Source organism: Petaurus breviceps, unplaced genomic scaffold (genome assembly GCF_028583685.1).
Source record: "Petaurus breviceps papuanus isolate PSGF00001 unplaced genomic scaffold, PetGlider_PUasm1.0 138, whole genome shotgun sequence".
In the NCBI taxonomy this organism is placed as follows: domain Eukaryota; kingdom Metazoa; phylum Chordata; class Mammalia; order Diprotodontia; family Petauridae; genus Petaurus; species Petaurus breviceps.
This window is the reverse complement of record NW_027185694.1, coordinates 23500018-23517389: the sequence shown is the minus strand read 5'-3', so window position 1 is coordinate 23517389 and position 17372 is coordinate 23500018. Positions and strand designations below refer to the sequence as shown.

At 41.6% G+C, this 17372-nt stretch overlaps 1 protein-coding gene across 14 annotated transcripts in view; it reads right to left on the bottom strand.

Moving 5' to 3' along the window:
* The window catches only part of HAGHL (hydroxyacylglutathione hydrolase like), a 67418-nt gene that overhangs the window by 19196 nt on the left and 30850 nt on the right, over positions 1–17372 (bottom strand). For 10 of the 14 annotated variants that reach the window (XR_011172471.1, XM_069108429.1, XM_069108389.1 and 7 more), the window contains 6 exons: positions 16225–16289; positions 8757–8874; positions 7424–7532; positions 7026–7129; positions 5141–5242; positions 2919–2998 (listed from right to left, as the gene is read on the bottom strand). Coding sequence is in view for 12 of the 14 variants with exons in the window: in XM_069108429.1 (XP_068964530.1) it covers positions 2919–2998; positions 5141–5242; positions 7026–7129; positions 7424–7532; positions 8757–8874; positions 16225–16289 (578 nt within the window). In the remaining 2 variants the exon portion in view is untranslated. Of the gene's footprint in view, positions 1–543; positions 785–1724; positions 1908–2609; positions 2796–2918; positions 2999–5140; positions 5243–7025; positions 7130–7423; positions 7533–8756; positions 8875–16224; positions 16290–17372 lie in introns of those variants that run through there. The other 4 variants (XR_011172467.1, XM_069108373.1, XM_069108398.1 and 1 more) reach the window with 4 other exon arrangements.

The window sequence follows — 17372 nt, the reverse complement described above, 5'->3', positions numbered from 1 at the left end:
GCAATAAAGTAGTAGAGCATTCCTCTGAGGAAAAGGGTTGGGACAGTGGGCACTAGGGCCTGAATAGGTGGGATGTGGCTACGGAGTAGTTCATAGAAGAAAAAAAGAACTTGGTGGGGTGAGATGATGCAAGCTCAACGTACCTCGACACAGTGACCAACAGAACAAATGTGATCTTTAACTTCACCAAGAAAAGCCTACTGTCCTGTTGTCTACTTGGTCATGCTCCCTAAGGACCACTGTGGCCATTTTTGAACACTGTATTGTAGCCAGGAAACAGACAAACTGAAGCATATCTTAAAGAAAAAACAGAAACTGGCTACTGGAGTGGAAACGATGGGAACCTTGAAATTTTGAAATCCGGAATTTGTAATAATTAGTAATAACAAAAGCTAGCATTTATATATAGCACCATAAGGTTTTACAAAGATCTTTGAAATACTACCTCATGTCATCTTCACAACAACCCTGCAAGGGAGGGGCTATTATTATCCCCATTTTATAGATGAAGAAACAGAGGCAAACAGAGGGGAAGTGACTTACTCAGGGTCACACAGCTAGTAAGAATCAGAGGCTGAATGTGAACTCAGGTTTCATGACACCAGGTCCAGTGCTCTGTACCGCACACCACCTAGCTGCCCGTGGAAAGTGGAACATCTAATATACACCTGAGATTTGGGGAGTGCAGATATCAAAGGGTTCAGGAAATGACAGGATGCCACAGACTAAAATGCTGCAAAGGAATGCAGTCCAGGAGGACCTGGAAGTTCTTGAGAACGAAATTCTGCAGAAAAAGAGAAACAATTTCAGTGAGAAGGAAAAACAGTTGTGTAAAAGGACAGATGTGAATGCACTTGAGCACTCACCAACCAGCTTATAATTTAAAAAAACAAACATCGAAATTCTGAAAACAAGGTCAAAGCAATGGAAGATGGATACAGAAGTGTGGCACAGACCTGTAAGAAGAGCTTCAGGAGCCTGAACGTATGGAAGTTAAAGGAAGGTATAGAATATGAAGCACAACAATAAAAGTGTTGGGGGGGAAACGCTGGACTGCGAAAAGAGCGGGATCAAGGAAGGGATAGGACCCTTGTTACTTATGGTAGATTGGACCGTGGTAACTGAAGACAGAGAAATTCAACACTTTATTTTGCTCCTGTCCTGAATGAGTGAATGAGAATGATATCTTCTTCCAAGGAAGTGATACGACTTCTAGATCAGGGGAGTAAGACATATATGTACTTTAGCTAGATTTAAGCAAAACATCTGACAAAACCATGTTCTTTCTGGGCATGAGGAGGAATGTGGACTCAATAACTGAACCGAATCTGATAAAATGAGCCCTAATGGCACCTGAATTTAAAAAATAAAACTTCACAAGTATGAGATGGCTAGGAAACAATCAGAAAAAAGATCTGGAGGTTTGATAATAGTCTCAATATGATATAGCAACCAAGACCTAGATTTCATTGGAATATGAGATTCCCAGTGGGAAAAGTTCCTCTATCAATGCAGATTGAAAAATGTTCTTCCACTCAATCTTAGAAAATTTTTCTGGGTAAGTGACTTTCCCAAGGTCACAAGTCAATGTGTGTCAGAGGTGGGACTCAAACTCCCATCTCACCTCCAAGGCTAACCTTCTACTCCACAACACTACCTCTGTACAACTTTAGGCTCCATTAAAAAATACACAACACCAAAAAAAGGGAAGGAAAAAGTCCTGCTATATCCTGCCCTCATTGAACCATATCTGGGTTATGGCATTCATTTCTTGGCATTACATTTTAGGAAGGATACAGATGAGCTGGAAAATGTCCAAAGGTGTGCAACTGGATGGTGAAGGATCTCAAGCTTGTGCCATATGAGGATATATTGAAAAAACTAGGGATGTTTACCCTGGGGAGGAGCTGGTGGAGGAAGAGAAAAAACAAGAAGTAACAAGAATATAGATCTCAGGTCATTTCAAGGAAGAACTTCCTAACAATTTTTCTCCAAAAATGAGACAGGCGATGGGCACTACCATGAAGCACTGAGTTTTACCAGAGGCATTCAAGTAGAGACTGAATGACTACTTATGGATGCTATAGACTTGATTTATACTTTGGATCAGAAGTTGACCTGGAACACTCTAAAAGACCTTCCAAATATGATCTAGAGATCAAGGAAAAGGCTAAGAAGGGAAAGAATATAGGCTGTATTGAGTTTTCACAGACCTAATAGTTTCCTCAAAACAAAGCCCTCTCAGTCCTTGCCCATTTTACAGTTCTATGACCATTATTTTTCAGGTTTACTGAACGTCCTCATGACAAAGTCCACACATGATAGAGCAGAGCGTCAAGCAGCACTTTATGCTTAGAAATTTGATAAGCCCCACTGTTTCCAAGGACACTCCTCTTAGTGCAGCAAATGGTCCCCAAAAGACATCACTTACTGGCCAAATTATTGCCATGGTAGGACTTAAGCCCTGAGGAAAAAAACCCCCAGCTACTTGCCACCAGGCTCTCCTATCTAGAAGTTTTCTCATTCTTAGCATGTTGTTTGTTCCAGTGTGGATTTTCTCACTCAACTACTAAGCTGACATTCCTGGCCCACAATAACCGTGATGAAAACTCCTGGGACAAAAATGCCATCAGTGTCCCATGGAAGCTGCTCATTTCTCAAACTAAAGACAAGTGTTTTTCAAAACAGGATTTCAATTGAAAATACCTAGTGCTGGATTCAGAAGTCCCAGCAGTCCCTGGACACCTAAGAGATGGGTTGAAGGTAGAGCACTTCCCTGCAGTAGTAAGGCTCAGCTGGAGGGAGGAAGGAGGGACAGAGGAAGAGGTCAGAGTGGAGGCCAAGGGAGCATGTACACATGTGGAGTATGTTCCATATTACAGAGCTGAAGCAAACCCAGCCAAAAGGAAAATACTTACACTACTCTCAGGAAAGGATTATAGTGAAACTCCTCTCCTAGGGTCGAAGGCACTGTGGGGATGTCGTCATCATCTCTAGCCTGGAACAATAACAGGTTCAGTGATGATTTTTTCCACATGTCATATCACATTTAAGTTGTTATCAAAAAAAGCCAAAGCAAACTACAGGCACAGAACCAGCTACTGTAGGTACTTTGTAAAGAATGCTCAGCTCATCTTTCTAGTTTTCCAGCTTTCCACCCATTCTGGAGAAAAGCTAGTAATCACAGGGACCTAACCCTAGCCTCTGCTCCTTTCACAACACAATGGCCCAATGTCCAAAAGGAAAGACAAGAAGAAATTAATGGCAATATGCTACTACAGCCCTATTCGTGCTCGAAGGAGAGGACAATGAAAATGGCTAATGGGTCCAAGAAGGGCCTAGAAACACCCCCCACGTCTAAGCAGCATCGGATGAGGGTTATTGTAGCATAAGCCCAATGCAATATAACAGAAATATACTAGGGGCTAAGTATGGTAAAAAGACTAGTATAGCTGCCTTCTAGGTGTCTAACCCAGCTCAACACACTAGTATTGGGGAACCAAGCAAAAAGAATTGGCAGGGAACAAGGGATGAGAGACGCAAAAGCCAATAGAGTAAAAGAAACTGAGATAAAAGAGCTGAGGGGATCTGAAGGTGAAAAATTCTAATGCGAGAAGACAGAAGAATCATCAAAACACTGAAGGAATGAAAGGAGAAGGGAGAAAAAAAATATAGGCCAGAGGTATCCAGGTAGTTATGAATAACTATCAGATATTAAGGTAAACCCATAAGCTGACATACAACTTGTTAGTAATTAGCAAGGCTTAAAAATTCTCCTTTGCCAAAGCTCTACTCTGAAACTTCATTATGGCATGAAGTTCTCAAAGGAGAGATGGAGCTCAAGAACTGGCTGTAAGTAGGGCTTGCTGGATAACTGTGTCTGCTAGTGATTACTTTCTTCTACCACAACAACTCATTAAATTGCCTACTAAAGTCCCTAATGGAACAAGTTATGATGAACAGGGATTATAAAAAGCTCTTGTTGGCGCTCACTCTGCTCTCCTCTGGGAGACAATAAGCAAAATGTGAAGAAAGCATTTCTGTGGGGCACCAGGAAGGATTTTCTGCTCGGGAGGTAAATTAGATTCTATTGGTTACCACAAGGAGGGAAACTTCAGCCACAAGGAGGGAAAATTCAGATGTGACTATGAAAGGGACTGATTAGTGGTGGAGATACTGGAGAACATCTATTGTGTCGACTCATACAAAGGAAGGGACAGTCAGAACTATATGCCCTAGTCCCCTGTCTTTCAAATGTCTAACAATCATTAACATCCCTACTCTGTGCCAGCAGGGTCAGGGTACTAAGGACCAGAAAAGGAAAGTATCCTCCACAGGAACCCCAAATGAGAGAAAACTGATTGTAGTGAGTTGAGGAAACTCACTCTAACCTGGGTCATCATATCTTGGCACTAAATGTCCATTAGTAATTGCACAGAGGAGTCAGAGTGCTAGCCAAGACAAGGATGATCTTGATTGAAAGCAAGAGTCCAGTTGAATGGACTGACCAGGTACTGACAATTTCTTTGCAAGACCTCTCCCAGATTTACATATGGGTTCTTGATAGCCCAGACCCAATAAAACCCTTGCCTTTGAAGCATCAGGTTGCCAAGGGCCCCTGTCCCTGACATGGACCATTACTATGGAGACAAGCATCCCACTCAATGTAAGAAGACAGGGAGGAGCAATGATAAAACAATCTTTTATCCAGGTGTTCCTGAGATATCAGTTGTTTTGCTTTATTTCTACAAAGCAAAAATGAGAGAGCTGAAATATATTGTTGTTTATTTCCCAGTGTTCCATGAAATAAAGGCCTAAGGGAATTTGTCACCATCATCTTTGGGAAGCAATTCTAAAGTGTTTTTGCAAATCTTTATATCTGTTACCTGAGATTTCTAAAATCTTAACAAATTGACCAGCATGCCTCCTTTTTTAGATATTTTGCTAAAGTTTGGATAATAAAATGAGACTGCTAGTTCTGATTTGTAAATACCAAAGGGATATATTATATAAAATAAATTTCTTTCCCCATTGCATTTTCTAAGTCCTTAGTTTCAAAACAGGCTTAATATCTCCATTTACTTCTTCCCAATACTGCCTTGATAATCCATTTGTCTTCCCAAATTCTTATAATACTTACTTTGGCCCAAGCCAACTTTGTTTTCACAGTTTCATTATCAGGCTCCACCTTCAAAGCAAACTTGAGATTCCTGACAGTGTACTCATGCCCACAGAATACTTTCTGCAAAGGGAAAGGAAGAGATGCTTAGGGTTCCATATTGCCAGGATTTTGCCCTGGCACATCCAGCCAACAAAAGAAGGATGTTCCAAACCACCCCAAAAATAAGCTCAGCTGGGGACAATATGGTGGCACATCAGCCCAATGTCTGTCATACATGCAGATAGGTTGGGATTTCCCAAACCTTTTGTTGACCAACAACTATGAGTCTCCATCTTCTCTCTCTCTCTCTCTCTCTCTCTCTCTCTCTCTCTCTCTCTCTCTCTCTCTCTCTCTCTCTCTCTCTCTCTCTCTTTCTCTCTCTCTCTTTCTCTCTCTCTCTAATTGCTGCCATTAAACTTGTCTGTTTCTCCCCCTTTCTAATCGTAGACTGGCTCTCTAGAATGGATACTGGGATACTGGTTGTAGGACTATAGACAGAGGAAAAAGAGAGAAAAACCAAGAGCCTAGATTAATCACACATAGGATCAAAGAGATAGTATAGACTAAAACCCAAGACTAAAATATTCCAATATTTAACCTTGTAGGTCTAGGTAACATTTCTAGTCTTGGAGATTTATAGGTGAAAACCCCATCTAAATTAATGAGTTTATTCCTGTACATACACTGAGCCCCTAACCCCAATCACAAAATGACCTCCAATCCTGGTCCCAGACTAAACCCTAATCCTAGCCACAGAGTGAATCCTGATTCTAATCCTCATCTGACCTTTAATTAACTTTGACAGTTACTCCCTCTGCCAAAAAAAAAAAAAATATGTTATCTACAAGGGTAAACAGGTGAGAAAATAAGGCTAGCTCAAGACAGCCTGTCTCCACTGCTGGAGACATGTTTCAGAAAACAAATCCTATTGAACAAATTAAAAGACTGGCCCATAATATTTATAACACAGGGCAAAAGTTACATGTTATACAGATGAATATAGCCAGCTATTTGGTCTCCCAAGAATGCTCCAACTTTGGGAAAGTAAGCAGAAAGGATTAAGTATATCATTATTATTTGGCTATCCAAGAAACAGCATTCCAGGGGCAGCTAGGTGGCTCAGTGAGTAAGAGCGCCAGCCCTGGAGTCAGGAGGATCCGGCATCGGTTCCGGCCTCAGATGCTCGGGACCCACACAAAATAATTGGCCGTGTAACCTTAGGCAAGTTACTTAACCCCAATTGCTTAAAAAAAAAAAAAAGAAACAGCATTCCTAGATACAACAGAAGGACGAATGGATATTAACCATTTGCTTCAATTATGGTGAACAAGTGTATTTTTACATAGTTCCAGCAAGGTTATAGGCCTGGACAGGAAGGCTGCATACTCAAGCTATTTCATTCTCTTCATTTTTCTCTGTTTAATGCATCCCCTGACACCCAGGGGCAAAGCCTCAGCTTCCAAATGAGGGCAGGCATGGAGCTGACTGATCAAGGGACTACTGAGCTAGGTTCTAGGCTCTGTTTGCCAGCCATGCCTGACAAACCTAAGTCATCTGTCCCTCACAGATACAAATTAGGTGACCTCTACAGATTTGGACTGTTGGCTCTCCTGTCCTCTCACTTTCCCTGAGTCCCATGCTGCAGGGCCCTTTGGGACTTACCCCAGAGGTCTGGAAGTGTCAGGCCCCAGTCAGGCTGTCACTCAATAAGGCCAAAGAAACCAAGGAGACAGATATCAGAGAGCTCATCCCCAGCTCTGCCTAAAGCCTCCTAATGGGGAAGGTTCAGGCTCCAAAGGAAGAATGTGATAAGATGCAAGAGGAAATGCGAGGGAAGGAAAGCAGGCTGAGAGTGGGCGCTCACAGTTTCCTTGGGCAGAGTCCCCAGTGTCTCATTGAGGCTTCGGTACATTTGTTCTGCTGTCCCCTCCAGGAGTCGGCCACAACCACCGATGAACAAGGCATCGCCTGTTCAGGGAAAGAGGTTGGAAGTTCTTTCTAGTTGCCAGGGGAAAGGGACATCATGTAGAGTGACACAATACAGAGAAGAGACACACAGACACACACAAGCCCAGATGGCAGGAGGTGGACAAAACTGTCATGCTATGGCTGCTGGAATGGTCCCATTGGGACAAGACACCCACACACATCAGCATCAGCCAAAGGAGAATGCACAATCCCAAAGGAAAACCAGAGTCCTCCCTCCCATTTGCTCACCCTGGCTCCTAAGCCTATGCAGAACAAACAAGCGCCTCCAGGTACCTGAGAACACAGCTGGAGCATCTGGACAGTTGTCTTCCCACATGAAGTAACACATGTGGCCCAAGGTGTGGCCGGGTGTGAGCAAGCACCGCACCCAGATGGCTCCAAACTGCAGAGGGAAGGGAAGGGCCAGGAATGCCTGGAGCCTTCCTAGTTCTCCCTCCCCTTACCCTGTCACCCCTGCCCCAACCCCTGCCCCAAGGTGTGCTCCCCGGTTGTCTGAGATAGTATCTGTGACCCCTATCCCACACCCTTCTCTCTCACCTTCATGGCAGGAGGCCAGTGGGCCAGGGTCAAGTTCCAACACAGACCCAGTGCAAGGGAGAAAGGAGGACACCCAGTAGGAAGGAAACAAGACTAAGACAAGTTTATGTCCCTGCCCGCCTCACCCGGGACAATGGCAGATCTCTGAAGACAGGCTTGGTGGTATCATTCCCCCTACTTTCCAGAACCCACTCTATATAAAAGGGTAAACCATGAAGCCTTCTGGACTTTGGCTGGTCTTAGAAATACAGAAAGTCAGAGTAGGAAGGTACTCCGAGATAATCTAGTCCAATTCCTTTGCTTTGATAGAGATAATGAGGCCTTCCTAGGTCAGCTTGCTCAAGATCACAAGGTGAAAGCAGAACTGAGGCCTAGTGCTATTCCCACTGCACCGCACTGCCTCCGACTGAAAGAGAGCTAGCTCATCCTTTACAACCCTCTTCTATCCTGAGATCTGAGATTTCACCAACTCATTACAAGGCTCAGTGATGCCCCCTCCTGGTCAGAGCTTATCTCACCTGCTTGGAAACTACCCAGACCTGAGCCAACAACAGACTATCTCTTTTATTGCCACGTGGTTCTTCACAAAGGACTGATAGAAACACATAAGAACAGAGAATCCATGCGGTTTACCCAAGGTCACACAAGAAAATATGAGCAGGACCACGGAGTTTTGGGCATCCAATCTATGCTCACTGCCCTTTCTCCGCATCCCTCCGTGCCCGTGGGCAACTTGGTCATACTCTGATATGCCTTGTTCCTTTCTGTTTTCCAAGTGTAAATCCTATCTCCCTTATGTCTCCCATTCAGAGTGGTGACACTCAGAAATGGTCACACTAAGGGGATTAGTTAGCAGTGACCTATTTGTTGTGTGCCTGATAACTCTTGGCCCCTGCTTCCAGCCCAACAGCCTAATTAACCCTGAAACTTCCCAGGGCTAAGCAATGGGGGGAAGGTAAGGTGGCACACTTGAGACACAGGACATCTGAAAGGAGGAAAGGAATAGTTAAGGAGGTAAGGACAGAAGGGAACAGCTCACTCTGCCCTGCCCCCTGGGCAGCCACAGTACCTTGAGCTCCTGGTTGTGAGTCAACTTGTGTGTCAAAGCACAAATACGCTCATCAGCACCATACACCCGAAGCCCTGGACACAGCTGCACCAGCTCCTCATTGCCCCTGGAATGATCCCTGCATAGACAGGAAGGTTTCAAGGACCCTCAATAAGCCACAGTTCTCTGCATCCTATCTTCCCTTCCCCCGGCTCCAAAAATTCAAATGGGAGCCTGGATCCTAGAAAGCAGAATGAGAAGCAATGGGTAGAAGTGACTTCCTATGATTAGAGTTATCCAACAGTAGAATAAACTGCCTCAGGAGAGTGGTTTCCCTATCACTGGAGATCTTTCAGAGATGCTGAATGACTACTTATCAGAAATGAAAGAATTCCTTGTACAGGTTCTACTACAGAGCCTCTAAGGGTTCCTTCCAACTACAGTTATCCCTTCCACATTAAGATTTTCCTCATCGTGGTTTTGATATATCATGGGTCAGTATAAGAAATTAAATGGGAATCTTGGGGAAGTTTTGCAGAAGCTACAGACAATACAGGAAGGCCAGCAAACACCACAGAAAGTTTAGAAACTTGGAAATGCATAAAAGACATGTACAGTATTGTATAACATCAACATATTTTATCTTTGGATACATAATAATTCAGACTTCTTCTCTGGTACAAAGGGAGGGCCAAAAAATTTTATGCAGATTTTCCAGATCGCAGGAGTGCCACACCCCTAACCCCCATGATGCAAAAAGGATAACTATATTATGAAATAATGTGATTATGAGAGACTATGATGCTGTGAAATGAGGGATTTCCCCTCCCTATTTTCTGCCCTGTCTTGTTCTTTATGTCCACTTTAGGACCCCTAGAAAGATGATCCCAGGGTGCCATCACATCCACATAGAGGATCCCATCCTAGGTCTTGGGTTCACTGACCCTCCACAAGCTGCCTGGTGTTAGGTCCTCTGCCACCAAGCAAGGGACCCAGTGGCTTTGACCTCAAGGCCTTTACCTTTCACCACTTTCTACACTGATCCCTGAACTCACAACCTAAGCCAGGAGACCCACAGGCCTTCCTCTGAATCCCATGGATTCAGAGATCTACCCCAGCCTGATCCATAATCACTAACTCTCTTGATGCTGGTCCTAGCAACTACTTTCTTCTTTCTCATATACACCCATCAATATACACTCCACATCACAAGAATGGGTTTCTAAGGTTAGAGGTGGGGAGAGGGTGTTTTGTATGATTTGGTTTTTAACAAAGAAAAAGTAGAAAAGCAATAATTGTCCAATTATATTGACATAGAGTTCTTTGGTTCATAAAATTCTTTCTTCATAGCATTCCTGTGGATAGGCAGTACAAATGCTATTAGCCCCATTTGACATATGGGGAAACTGAGATCAGAAAGGTGAAATTCCTTAGGATTCCATAGGCTTAGAGATGAAGGCCTCTTAGTGGTCATCTAGTCCAACCTCATCATTTTATAGATGAAGAAACAAAGCCTCAATGAAGTCTCTTGGCCAAGAACATCAATAATAAGTGGCAGAACTGGAGTCGAACCAAACCCCATCTTGAGTTCTTTCCACTCTACTGTCCTGGGCCAATAGCCCTAGGTCACACAAATATGTTGGAAAGTTGTCTCAAATGGCATCTTTGATTATTTATCTACACATAGACATCTACCCCATCCCAAACTGTGGAACGCCTTAGCTTTCTTTAAATATATATGTGTGTACGGGTATGTATGTGTATGTCTATATGCATATAGACATACACATACATACATATATATTTGCATTCCTGTTTTCAAATTTTTTTATTTCCATATTCTCTCCCTCCCACACCTCTTCAATCCATTGAGAAGGCAAGCAATATGATAAGTTATACATGTGAAGTCATATAAGACATTTCTACATTAGCCATGTTGCCAAAAAAAAATGTTTTAATTAAAAGTATGCTTTAATCTGTACTCAGAGATCATCAGCTCTCTCCCTGGAAGCAGCCAGCATTTTTCATCATGGGTTCTTTGGAACTGTCTTGAATCATCATATTGATCAGAATAGCCAAGTCTTTCACATTTGATAACTGTTACAATATTGCTGTACTGGGTACAATGTTCTCTGGGTTCTGCTCACTTCAACTTTGCATCAGTTCATATAAATCTTCCCAGGTTTTTCCAAACCCATAGTGCTCATCATTTCTTATAGCACAACAGTATTTCATCACAATCATATAACGCAACTTCCTCAGCCATTCCCCAACTGATGGGCATCCCCTCAATTTCCAGTTCTTTGCCACCATAAAAAGAGCTACTATAAATATTTTTATACATATATGTTCTTTTTATTTGTTTTCTTTGGGATACAGACCTAGTAATGGTATTGCTAGGTCAAAGGTATTGCAAGTTTTATAGCCCTGTGGATGTAGCTTCAAATTGTTCTCAAAATGGTTAGACCAGTTCACAACTCGACCAACAGTGCATTCGTGTAGGCATTTTTCTACATCCCCTCCAAAACTGTTATTTATGGGGCAGCTAGGTGGCACAGTGAATACAGTACCAGTCCTGGAGTCAGGAGGACCTGAGTTCAAATCCAGCCTCAGACACTTGACACAAGTGTGACCTTGGACAAGTCACTTAACCCCAATTGTCTCATCTTCCCCCCTCAAAAATTTGTTATTTACCTTTTCTGTCACATTAGCCAATCTGATAGGTGTGAGGTGGCACCTCAGAGTTGTTTTAATTTGCATTTCTCTAATCAATAGTGATTTAGAGCATTTTTTCATGTGTCTATTGATAGCTTGGATTTCTTCTTCTGAAAACTGCCTGTTCATATCCTTTAACCATTTGTCAAATGGAAAATGGCTTATTTTTATAAATTTGACTCAATTCTCTATGTATTTGAGAAATGAGGCCTCTATCAGAGAAACTTGCTATAAAAATGTTTTCTCCGTTTCTCCTTTCTTCTAATTTTGGCTGCGCTGGTTTTGTTTGTGCAAAAATTTTTTTAATTTCATGTAATCAGAATTATCCATTTTACTTCCCATAATCCTCTTTATCTCGTTTGGTCACAAATTCTTCCCTTTTCCATAAAGCCGACAGGTACATTCTATCATACTCCCCTAATTAGCTTCTATCACCCATTATGTCTAAATCATGTACCCATTTTGACCTTATCTTGGTATACAGTGTGAGATGTTGGTCTATGCCTACTTTCTGCCAAACTGCTCGCCAGTTTTCCCAGTAATTTTTGTCAAATGGTGAGTTCTTGCCCCAAAAGCTTGGATCTTTGGGTTTGTCAAACACTAGATTGGTATGGTTATTTACTACAGTGTACTTAATCTATTCTACTGATTCACCACTCTATTTCTTAGCCAGGATCAATTTGTTTTGATGAATACCACTTTGTAATATAATTTGAAACCCAGTACTGCTAAGCTCCCTTTCCTCACAATTTTTTCATTGATTCCTTTGAGATTCTTGACCTTTTGTTTTTCTAAATGAATTTTGCTATATTTTTTCTAACTCTATAAAATAATTCTTTGGTAGTTTGATATACATTGAATAAGTAAATTAATTTAGGAAGAATTATTATTTTTATTATATTGGTTTAGCCTGCCTATGAGCAATGAATATTTTTCAAATTATTTAGATCTGGATTTGTGTGAAAAGTGTTCATATAATTGTGTTCACATAAGTCCCAGGGTTTGTCTTGACAGACTCCCAAGTATTTTATGTCTGATGTCATTTTAAATGGAATTTCTCTATCTCTTCCTGCTGGGTTTTGTTGGTATATAGAAATGCTAATGACTTCTGTAGTTTTATTTTATAACCTGCAATTTTGTTAAAGTTACTAATTGTTCTATCTAGTCTTTTAACAAATTCTCTAGTGTTCTCTAAGTATACCATCATATCATCTGCAAAGAGGAAAAGCTTTATTTCCTCACTGCCTATTTGTATTGCTTCAATTTCTTTTTCTTGTCTTATTGCTATATTAATTATTAATGCTTATTGCATTTCTAATACAATATAGAATAATAGTGGTTACAATAGACATTCTTCTTTCTTTCACCCCTGAACTTATGAGAAAGGCTTCTAGCTAACCCTCATCACAAATAATGCTTGCTCTTGGATTTAGATAGGTAGTACTTATTTTAAGAAAGGTTCAGGGCAGTTAGGTGGTACAGTGATTAAAGCACCGACCCTGGAGTCAGGAGAACCTGAGTTCAAATAAGGCCTCAGACATTTGACACTTAATTAGCTGTGTGACCCTGGGCAAGTCACTTAACCTCAACTGCCTTGCCTTCCGAAAAAAGGAGAAAGGTTCCATTTACTCCTATGCTTTCTAGTGTTTTTTATAAGAATGGCTATTAAATTTTGTCAAAAGCTTTTTATTCATCTGTTCAGATAATCATATGATTTTTGTTGTCTTTGTTATTGATCCAGTAAAACTTTAGCTTTCTAGCCAAATCCTTAAATAAAGTCTTCAGACCCAGACTGGCACATCCTGATTCTCTCTAAGGTAGGTATACTCCATACCAACACTGCTGACAGTCACATGCTTGTGGGTCCAGATGAGAATTGTATCCATTCTTCAAAAGTTACTCAGATAAAGGACTCAGCTATTTGGGAGTTCTTTTGCAGTTCTATAATCCCATGATCCTCCTTAGCCAATCTAAAAGATCCCTCATTGCCAGGATAGGCAGATTTGACTGCTCCCCAAACACTTGGCTAACTAGAGTTCTCTTTCTCTGATCACTAATCAAGGAAAGAAAAGAAAATACCAGAAAAGTAGATAGGTGTTTCCGTAACCTCAAAATAATTCAAGCTGACACACAGGTTACAACTAAAGATGTCCTACCCCAGGACTCTAATTTCCTTAGACCTGTCCTCACCTTATTCAGAGAAGTGAGGGGCACCACAGGGACCTGTGGTTTTTGGTTTCTTCAAATGGCACTGAAGCATAGAAGAGAGCTGAATGTTATCCTTTGGGTTTTAACACTGACTCAAAGTCAAGCTTCCCCAAGGGTGAACGATTCATAGAATCTCAAAGCATTCCTGACAGGTGGTCCCTTGGCCTTACTTGAAGACTCCTCCCAGTGAGAAGATTTTACTATCTCTAAAGATGTATTCCATTTTCTTTCTTATACTGAGTTAATATGTACCTCACCATAACATCCACTCATTGTTCCTAGTCCTATCCTCTGGAGTCACATGGAATAAATCTAATTCCTCTTCCAAATGTCCTTACTAAGCCACTTAGGGTCCACTCTTCATTCTCTGCAACATGAGGAGCCCAGGCTTCTTGGTATCACAGAGGTTGTCTAACTATCTGTCAGGAATGTTATGGATGGGATTCCTGCTTAGACAGAGACCTCTCTGAGATCTCTTCCAGCGTTGAGGTTCTATGATCCTATGACAATTTAACAACTCTTTCCCTGAACAAGAATGAGAAAATATTAATAACAACAATAATAATCCTGGAAAGGATCTAAAATCAAAAGCAAACAGGAAAGATAATTATGAGGTCTAGGAGAAATGGGAGTGTTGGTTGGGGGGGGGGCGAGATGAGACAAAATATAGATGAGAAAAGTATGAGGACCAAGCAGTGAGATGATCCTAAGGAAGGGCGGGAAAATAACATCATAGAAGTCACTGAGACTTGGTAAGATTGGTCTACTATTTAGAGTACACCTCTGGATGCATAAATTTTATTTAAAAGGCACAGACTGGGGCGGCCATGTAGCACAGCGAGTAAGAGCACAGGCCCCAGAGTCAGGATGACCTGGGATCGAATCCAGGCTCAGACACTTAGCACCCACCCAGAAACACCTGGCCATGTAACCTTGAGCAAGTTACTTAACCCCAATTGCTTTAAAAATAAATAAATAAAAGGCACAGACTATCAAAATATCAAAAAAAGAGGGCAAAAGAAATTTATATAAAAAAGAAATACTTAGAAGAGAAAATCCAATAGTAAAAGGAAAGAATATGATGGATGTCATTAAGGTAAGATTAACTGGGGCAAAGCAGAAGCAACAGTGTCAAAGGTGTACACAGACTACTTGGACACAGGGAGGAAGAGCTTGACATATAAACTTTGGTATCAATAATAAAACAGGAATGGGGAATACTTCAGTTATCTGGACATTTTCTGGCTCTCTCTTCCCCTCCTTCTTTCTCTTTCCTTCCATTTCTCTCTCTAACATCCAGCTTCTTGAAGAAATAGTCCATACCTTATCCCAGGAGAGCTTACCAACTGTGAGATTTTATGATTTGGGTTCAACTCTGAATTACTGGTATATTTCCACTCTCCACTATCTAGGCCTTTTGTATGTGGACAACAAGCCAAATCAAAGTTCTAGCCATTCAAACTCCTAAAATTAGGAACCTGCAATACCTAAAACATTAACCGTGCAAGTATACTCTGGACTTTGTGTCTAGGAGACAGTTATGTAATGATAAGGTATGGGCTCACCAGAATCACCATTTTTCACAAACTCCTGAGCCCAAACTTTGACCTTTGATTATACTGGACTGGGAAGGGTGGTATAGCCAACTGCAGCATTTTCTTCCAGACATGGTAATTTGGTAACCAATAATAATGCCAAATGCCATTTATATAGCCCTTTAAGATTCAAAGAACACTGTTTCTTAGAACAATAATATGAGGTTGATCATGTAAATGTTATCATCCCCATTTTATTGACAGGGCAACTAAGGCTCAGACAGGGGAAATGACTTGCCCTATAATAATGTCACACTACCCAGCACTTAGCACAGTGCCTGGCACATAGTAGGCACTTTATAAATGTTTACTGATTGGTAGTAAATAACAGGGTTGGGACTTAAACTCAGGTGCCCTTTCTCCAAGTCCAAAGTACTTTCGGCTTAACCCCATGGCTTATTCTCTTTTTCCCCAACCAATGAGATTTGACTTTCAGATATAAAATCATTACAAGGTCCAGTACAGCAATGATGGCTACTGAGGTACTGAATTCCCCCCAAAAGGACTGAGGATAAGAAATTATAAGCAGCTAGTGAATCTGTACATCATATCCCAAACAACTGGGACCCACATTTGCCCTTCATTGAAAAGAATAATGTCCAGTTCCTCTCTGAAAGATACAGAAAGAAAGGAAACGAGTACTTATTAAGAGTCTCCTGTGTGCAGACACTGTGTAATAAGCACTTTTACAAATATGACCTCATTTGATCCTCACAACATAGGTAGGTACTACTATTTTTCCCATTTTACAGTTGAGGAAACTGAGGCAAATAAAGGTTAAGAAATTTGCCTAGATCACACAGCTAGCAAGTGTACAAGGCCAGATTAGAACTCAGATTTTCCTGGCTCTTGGCCCAACATTCTCTTCACCGTCCTACCTAGTTGCCTCTAATGGACCTACTCTTGTTGAACAGTCTAGGACTAGAAGATACAGGTGAAAAACAGTCTTTAGACAAAGAGAAATTACTTGCCAGTGATGATGAGTGGTCAGGATGGTCGTCAGCTTCACTTCCTCTTTCTTGACAATTTCCAGCAACTGAAAGGGAATTGGAGTGTTCCTGAGAAGGAATCAGCTCTGCTCAAAGCCCATATTAATCAGCAAGAGATGAGGGCATTGAGGGAGTAAAGGAGTCAAGCCTTAAGACTATAGGACTGAAGAGGAAGAAACATAGTTATACATAATTAAATAGGCCTGCTCCAAGCCATACAGAGCAAAGGGCTGACTCCAAAGCAGGGCAGCCTATAGATTTTATCCTCATATGGTCATGTTAGTGGACAACAGCTAGTGAGGTGATATTAAGGAATTTCCCAGATCCTTTCTCCCACATATAAAGACTCTTTTGGCACATGAAGGAAAGTAGAACTAGAACCAACACTGATACATTCTTGTCAGCAGAACCTACCAGCCATCAGCCCTAATGACCTTTGTCACCACAAAGCATAAGCCCTCCCAAGAATCACAATCACAGAATATCCAAACTGAAAGGAACCTTGGGGATTAATTAATCCAATATCCATATTTTACAGAGGAGAAAACTGAGGCCCAAAAAGGTTAAATGACCTCTGGAATGTCACGTAAGGGGCAGAGCTGTGCAAGGGTAGAGCTCGTGTTCCTTCCACTACCCAGTGACTTCTCAAGCTCACTGATTCCACCTTCTATGCCTCTGAGCTTGATTCCAGTTTAGGTTCAGGCAGAATAAAACGAGGTCTCAGGCTTCTTAGTGAAGCAGCAAAGACCAATTAGGCCTAAAACTAGATGGAGACAGCAGGCACTATCCTAAGCAAGTCTAGTCAGAAGAGGAGGAGGGTTGCTAGGCAGATGACAAGCACTCCATGGAGAAAGCACAGCCCATCCCCCAGACAACCTTGAGCCTTCTGTTTCATTTAAGGAAAGTGGCTGAAGGAAAAATACTGCCTTTGAACATTTGTCAGGGCTTTATTCCCTACGATCAAAAATAGTTTATCCCAGAAGTTACCTAAACCTATCTAGCCCTTGCACAGTTAGTAATGAGCCAATATATCCTACTATAGCAGCAGGCCTTATAGGGCTTGGGACCTAGAAAGAGTAATCCCGCCTACTCAGTCTCCCCTATCCCAGTCACCTGAATAGGAAAATAAT